This window comes from Nestor notabilis, unplaced genomic scaffold, assembly GCF_000696875.1.
Source record: "Nestor notabilis isolate BGI_N333 unplaced genomic scaffold, ASM69687v1 scaffold1623, whole genome shotgun sequence".
In the NCBI taxonomy this organism is placed as follows: domain Eukaryota; kingdom Metazoa; phylum Chordata; class Aves; order Psittaciformes; family Psittacidae; genus Nestor; species Nestor notabilis.
In genome coordinates this window covers 27975-35756 of record NW_009921316.1, presented here as the reverse complement: position 1 = coordinate 35756, position 7782 = coordinate 27975, and the positions used below count along the sequence as shown (strand labels likewise).

Genomic DNA, 7782 nt, shown 5'->3' with positions numbered 1-7782 from the left:
CAGCAGGAAAGATGCATTGTAATAAAAAAGGAAAGCAGCAGAAACATATTATTTCCATCAGCAGTGCTGTGTATCTGTATTCTGTTGGTTCTGTATTCCAGCCAAAATGTCAGGGCTTCAAGAACAGACTTTACCTTCCAGTAGTGCCATGCCTGAAGTGCGACTGACAATGGAATTAATGGGACACGAACAGTGGGAAAGGGGTAACATGAACTCATGTTTCATGTACTGCACAATGCTCTCACCTACTAGAACAGGATTTTCTTAAGAGCAACAGCAGCAGCAAATCATCTGGCAGACATTCGCACCTGCAATTCTGTAAGCCATTTAGTAAGTGGCTTATAACTATGTAGGGAGAAGCAGTGGAACAGCTTTAGGACGCTTAACTTTACAAATGCTGGAAAGCTTGCTAAAACAGTGAGCAGGACACAGTTCTCAAGGACCAGCTTATTGTCTGCCAACCAGATAAAAGTGCATGCATATCCCCCAGGTGAGTGCATGGACAGACTTGGTCTGAGGACTTGCAACAAGGGTAAAATATAAGTTCACATTAAACTGTATTTGTGCTCACTTAATACTGGAAATCATTCTGGTGCTGTGTATTCCCAAAGGGGCATGGAACAGTTGAAAGTGTGGGAATGTCTGTTACTTGTGTTTGATCTGTTGGGACTAGGTAAAAGGTTTCCCCTGTCTCAGCAGTAGTTCCCCCATAACACTGGTAAACTGAAGAAATCCTAGGTCGGCTTGTGCCAAAAAAGCAAGTAAATCTCTAAAAGAGACCCTAAAATTACTGATGTCACACATCTGTGACAGGATATATAAGAAATGTCCTACAATGGAATGTAGATCAGCTCCTGACTGAGCCTAATGGATTTTCTATGGGCATGTCATAGGGTATTAAAGCACTCTGATAGTACCAAAGGACCTTTTTGCAGCCACATAGTTTAGGAGGTGAAGGAATGAATTATGGTGTACAGTTTGGAAGGAGCTGGGCACTGCTGCCTTGTGATGTTAGGAGAAACCACTATCTCTCTGTGCATAAAGAATGAATTAACTTGTATGTCTGAGTGGTGCAATTAAATCCCATTTGTGCAGAGGTGGGAAGATTGCACTTTGTGAACCAATGTCATTCGTGGTCTGTTGAAGCAGTAAATCTCTGGCTTTTTTTGTAACATATTTTATATGTACTTCTTAAAGAACACTGCTCTCCTTCCAAAAGTTTTTGCTCTAAATAAACCATACATTATACCTGACCTTACTTTTTTTGCTCTAACATTCAGAAGTCACCATCCAGCTAACAGAGGCAACAAACACTTCTTCTTGAGCTGGGGGACTGTGCTGATGTGCAAGCCAGAGAAAAGCTCTGAAAGAGATCTATAACTGCTTGTTACTAATCAGATGTTATAAAAAAGAAAAACCACTGTTGACAAAGAAAAAACAACTATGTAGCAGTGGGGGGAACTATATAAAAGAAGTAATAAAAGGATAGCTGTCTGTCTCCACATAAAGCAAGAGTGAATTGGATACTTGTCTGAAATACTGGAGGTTGATGAGTGCTAAACATGAACCACTGAAGGAAAATTGAATGAAGCTCCACCTTTCAGGGACCCTGCCATCAATGTTTTGTTCTCATGCCAAATTCCTGGAGTATAAATATGTGCCTATAAGCCATGAAAATAACACTTCTCTGGAAGGATTTTCAAGTCACCACTTCATGGCAAGATGGAAATAAAAAAGGGGAGGTCATTTTGGATCTTTTGCCTGATTTGGAGTTGTTGCAGTGGCAAAGAACCAGTTCAGATAGGTAAGAAAAAAATCTAATTCTCAGATTATTTGCTCACATATTGCTCCCCATAGGTGACAAATAGAGTTGTCAAATGAAAATGTGTAACATATTCATAAGAGCTGTAGGCATGTCAGATACTGTTTAACATTGTACATTTTCATCCTTAATGTCAACCATTTAAGCAGTTTACTTTTTTTTTTTTTTTGCACTACTACATAGATTATCGACTTTTTTGTGTCCTAAGCAACTAATCTTGTAAAGGAGACTTGCTGGATGCAGTTTGCATTGTAATAAAATGGTGACACTTTTTTCAACACACTTGACCTATATTCTTTATAGAAGTATGTTACCATAATGCCTGCTAGGCTTGACTGACCAGTAGGAAATACTGCATTAGGAGTAAACACATTTTTTGTGGTCTGCTGCGCTGTTACCTCCTGGCTTGGTTTTGAATGTCTCATACTTTACTCAGTTGCTTAATACACAAACAATTTACATGGCAGTTATTTCTGTATCAGTAATTCTAGCAACTCCACTTTCAAGAATAGCTAAACTTTATTTCCGCTTATTATTGTGTACAAAAGGGCTAAATTTCCCTACTCCACTTCAGAGATGCAAACACCCATGGCAAATTCCAGTTCCTTTAAAAAGCTGTTTCTGTAAGGACTTCTTGGCACTGGAGTTTGTATTGTACATTTCTAACATCAAGATCTGAATTTTTCATTGTTCCCTTGCTGGTTCTTGGGTAGGAATATTTAATAAAATCTTTGCGTTCACTGAGTATATTAATGACTGTTTCTTATTTGATCTGTGATGGATGTTGCTGCATTGAATTTCCCAAACATGCTCACAAACAACCCAAAGAAATTTGCCCATTTTCATTTGTCGCTCTTTGAAATGGGCCTAGAAGAAATGTTAAAAGCATTTTGTAGGAAGCACATCTTATTTAATTCAAGGTGACTCACAGTGGCTTTGTGCAGCTTTGGTATGAAAACTACTTTCTGAAGTGAGGTCTTATATGCACTTCAAGTACGTATCAATAAACTTGTCAAACCTTTGACAGAGGTACAACTTAGAGGTCCAAGATATGAGTTTTGGTTGAAAGGAAAAAAAAGTAGCTCTAAGCCAACTGCTGAAGCTGGTGGCAGCCTCAACTGCTGAGGTCGGAGGCTGCCTTTTTGCTGAAGGGTCATGCCACCCATGGTATCTCCCAGAAGGGGCTCAGTTCAAGACTTTGGACCAAAATCTTGCATGTGTTAGAAGCAGTATTTCAAAAGTAAAAATGAGATTTAGGCAACCAGGATGGGATTTCCCTCACTTCACTTCAGATATTTACAGTGTAAATGTATCTACAGTGTAAATGCTGAGGAGTGCCATCTACACTGACACCCCTCAGCAACTTTTATAGACAATGGAGAGAAACATGCCATCTTGTAGCATCTTCTTCCTAGGTAGATATGTAAGGTAGGGAAGCTGAACCTCTTCTGCGTATCACTATTAACTTCAAAGGAGCCTGGGCTCATCTGCTTACATTGGAAGTATCTCTGGCATAGACTTCAAAAGTTTAGTGAGATGAAATTCCTTGTCATAAGCTAGTATCATCCAGAGGTTAACATTTTTGCCTTTGAAAATCTCTCCTTTAATGTTTTTCAACAAAAAAAGGTAAAGCACCTCATGTGGGTTCATTTCCTAAGCTTCCCTCTTGTGACCTTTTCTTTAGTCCAGGTCTCTACTGTCAGTAGGAGTGAATGTGCCACCTGGGGCAATTTCCACTTTCATACATTTGACCATGTAAAATTCACTTTTCCTGGAATCTGCACATATGTCTTTGCTTCGCACTGCAATGACAGCTACCAGGACTTTAACATCCAAATCAGGCGCAGTGACAAGAATAGCTTCCTGATCTACTTCACAGTCACCATTGATGGAGTGATCTTGGAGGTGAAGGAGACAGGCATCACAGTGAATGGGAACAAGTGAGTAAACACCATACTGTTGTTTTCTTGTTCAGCAGTTTTAATGTTATGTATTAGCATTAAAAATTGTATGTCTAGAAAGGGGTCCTGTTCTGAAGAGGTGCAAATGGCTGTGTGTGATGTTCATAGCACTTTGAATAGGGTATTGCAAATAGTCCACCCCATAGTGGAGGAGGAGACCAGAAGCATGTAAACTACAATTCCCAGGGATCAACATCAACATGTTAAGCAAAAGGCAGTATATATGTTATGAAGACAGAATGTGTAGGTTTCCATAATGTTGCTTTGATTTGGGAGGGAGGGACGGAATAAGGGAGATAAAATCAACACTTTATTTACTGAAGATTTTGATTTTGTAGAAACTTTGTAATTTATTTTTTTTTCCTCAAAATACTATTTCTGTGGTACTAACCCTACTGTTGTATGTTGCTGTTCAGGAACAGATGGTCCTCTTAGGAAAAGTTTTCTGTTTCCAGATAGATTAGCCTAGAAAATTGCACTGCTTTGCAGCCTTGGGATCTTCTTACACAAAAGACAGAAGTTTCAGAAGTAAAAATCCACACCTCTAATTCCAATCAGAAATGAACCAGAAAACAAACTGCACACAGAAGGGTAAAAATATTCCATAAGTGAAGAGTCATATGCAACAGTGGCTGAAAGTTGAGCACAGTTTTAAGGTCAGCCTGCATGAGAAGTGCAGTTACCTGATCACAGCATATAGGTATTAAGGGCCAAGGTAAGCTTTGACTCTGGGAAAAACCCTCATAATCTTGTTGGAGAGAAAATTACAAGATTACAGGCTGTCTTCGCTTGACAGCCCTCTAGAAATGACCAAATATAGAATAGCATAACTCATTTGTAATTATAGTACTAAAACCCAGATGTATTTTCTAAATGAAAGGAGAAATGAATCTATCTTTCAACCATTTTTTGATTTTCTAAGTTTTTCAGGCCCTGGGAAAATAAATGGTTATTGTCTCAGTGAGATGAAAAAGTAATGTAGGCCTGAGTCATGTTAGCACAGGAGTTACAGAACAGAGCTGTTTTCACACCTCTGTGAATCCCGAATGTCAATGAAAGCCTGGAGGGATGATGACAATCTGCAGTATCCTTGTGTTGTGATCTTGCTCCTTATAACCTTCTGGGTTAGGTCCTCAGAACATGTAAACAAGCAGAACTGCATTGATATCAGTTGAGTGGCTAATGTAGTGTTGACACACTTATGACCAAAATACACTATGTTATGGATTAAGGGTGGTAAAAGGTCCCAGCAGACAAGGTGATTACACCTAAATTTAATGCAGTGTGTGGATGAAGGTTGACATTGAAAAGAATGTTCCCCATGGCTTATTTATCTCCTTTTGTCTCTAGTTTTTCTTCTTGTATCTCTGAGAGGATTTAATCAGACTTTTTTTCAATGCAATCTATTTTGTTCCTTCCAATTTCCAGGATCGACATGCCCTTCAGCTTGAAGAGCATCCTGATTGAGGACACCTGTACTTACTTTCAACTCACTTCCAAGCTGGGCCTGACACTCAAGTGGAACTGGGCTGACACTCTCCTAGTATGAACAGCCAGTTAGTTGTTTTTGTCATGATAAACCTCATCAATGATGAAAAGCAGAGCTGGATGCGGGCACCATGTTGATATAAGAGATTGTATCATTTTATCAATAAGCTGATAGGGACTTTCCAAACTAGGTAATACTTTTACGGGGACAGGACATGTAGTCACAACCTCTAGGTGTTCCCCACTCATTGTTTTTTGACAAAAAGCGCCACTGTTAACCACGGAGATAGCACATCTGTAGTTATCTGCTTCCTCCATGGGGCTCTGGTAGCACCACAGCTAGTCCCTCCAGCTCTGACTTGTTAGTTACCCTCTGACTCAATGTACTTCTTGTGTCGGAAACTAATCTGTGTGGCCAGTTCAGCCTCTTTGTGTGGCCTCTCTCATTTCAGAGCCTTGTTATGCGGGATTTCCCCTCTATATTTCCACCCTAAAATATACTCTTCTGCAACAGGATATTTACACTTTCGGGTGTGAATGCTTATCTTCCATAATCAGGACTGAGTAAATAAATTAAAGTTGTATGTCATGTTTTGCAGTTCAGAGACAGAGAGAGTAGAAGATGAATAGAGAAAAAAAAAATCAGGAAGCAAACAAGTGGTATTCAAATTCTGATTTAATGAAATATTTGCTTCCCCCGTTCCCCTCTGCTAATTAACAGCTGAAGTATTACAGGCATCACCTGTACAACGGACACAATTTTAGGGTGACACACTTATAGGAAAAGCACCACCTTTTTTTGGTGGTCCTGAGTGACACAAATACCACCTTCCAAGCATGTAAGAGTGATTAGGCGCAATAGCTTTATGTAGCAAGACAATAATGTGCTAACCTAGTTCTTTATTGCCCCTGAATATGGGCAGAACAAGTTATGCTGGACAGACCCACCCCCAGAAATGCTATGTTTTCCATTTAGCCTATGGGCTAGAAAAAGCCTTAGATATGGTTAAAAGCTGACCAGAAACTGCTGTTTTCTGCATCCAGCACCAGAGCACAGTTATCTGACCTGCCCAGAGTGGAGCTGCGGTACCTTGCAAGAGGTACCACGTCTGTATATCAGTGTCTCTCTACTGGGAGGCACTGGTCCAAGGATTAGTGTAGTATTCAGCATGCTTCAGTTAGAATGACATTTGCTAGGGGATTATCTTCCTGTTGAAATTAAACCTGTCAGCATGTAAGTTTTATGGTAGGTTTGTAACAGAAAAGGAGACTGCTACAAACTGGTAATGAGCATTTCTGCTACTGTGCTTTCCAACGTGCTGCAAATGTGGTGAAAAGCCTTTAAACTCCAGGTTTCCTGTTTCCTTTTGTTTTGTAGCTGGACCTAGAAGAAACATATAAAGAGAAAATATGTGGGCTATGTGGGAACTATGATGGCAGTGAGAAGAATGATTTGGTTTTGGATGGTAGGTCATGGATACGGCGTATTCCACATAGAACAGAATTGCTAATACTTGACATGAAACTTGATATCTGTTTCCTCTAAGCAGGGTTTCAGATTTTTTCCACTGAAATACTTGAACATTTCCATATATAGGAGATGTATTTTAGGGATGTTCTGGGACAATCTGAGTTCCTCTGCTGTTCGTAAACTTGCAAGAGTCTCAAATCTTTTTGATCCAAATTAACTGCCTGCTGTCATGCAGCAACATTTCCAGGTTTCCCACTTACAGTAGCAAACTTTAAGGAACTTGTAGTCTCAAATGAGCACGAGTGCATTTTCTGTCCTTCTATTTTGATAATTTTACATCTGGGTATCAAGTGTGATTATTTTTACCTCTGTAATGAAATGAAAGCATCATCACTGAGCCGGAGATTTCACTGAGCATCTTTGCAGGAGCCATGGTGCCATCCACTGACACCTTCAGATATTGCACTGCACTGGAAAGAGGCCAGCACAGCAAACAGCCGAGGCTACAATCCTGCAGTTGATCCTACTCTTTCCTGAGCGGAAGGAAAGCTGCATCCTGGGATATTAGCTACAGGGCTGAAGCCAAATTTATAACTTTGTAACCTTCATGTAATACTTGGGCTTCTTAAATTACCAGAAAAGTATTTTCATCTACCTCACCCATTCAGAAAGAATCCTGAGATTTGTTAAAAATACCACTTGTAATGATAAATTTGGGGTTCATTGTGGTATTTCATATTAAGCTCTTTGGATGTATCATAGTCATGCTTCTGCTCCTTACTTGAAAAGCATAGTAGATAAAAACTAAAGGTGGCTTAAATTTTTCTGAACAGTTTGCTACTGAGAAGCATTGCTCTAAGAAAAACAGGCTGTTCTTTTATGTGTCTGGTTACACAAATAACAGGTTCCCATGCCTGGGGAGCAGGTGGCCTCCCACGTTCCCCCTTCATACTCTGAAAACATGCTTCTGCCTGTGCTAAGCAGGTAACAGCCATTCTGCCTGCCCAGCCTAAAATCTACTGCGCAAGAAGTTCCAAAAC

General features: G+C 39.9%; 1 protein-coding gene across 1 annotated transcript in view; it reads left to right on the top strand.

The window, feature by feature from the left end:
* Positions 1–1722: 1722 nt before the first annotated feature.
* The window catches only part of LOC104403057 (mucin-5B), a gene marked incomplete at its 3' end in the record, with an annotated part of 33482 nt that continues 27422 nt past the window's right edge, over positions 1723–7782 (top strand). Inside the window, exons 1-4 of the mRNA XM_010011090.1 lie at positions 1723–1804; positions 3507–3762; positions 5212–5326; positions 6650–6737. Coding sequence (XP_010009392.1) covers positions 1723–1804; positions 3507–3762; positions 5212–5326; positions 6650–6737 — 541 coding nt within the window. The remainder of the gene's footprint in view (positions 1805–3506; positions 3763–5211; positions 5327–6649; positions 6738–7782) is intronic.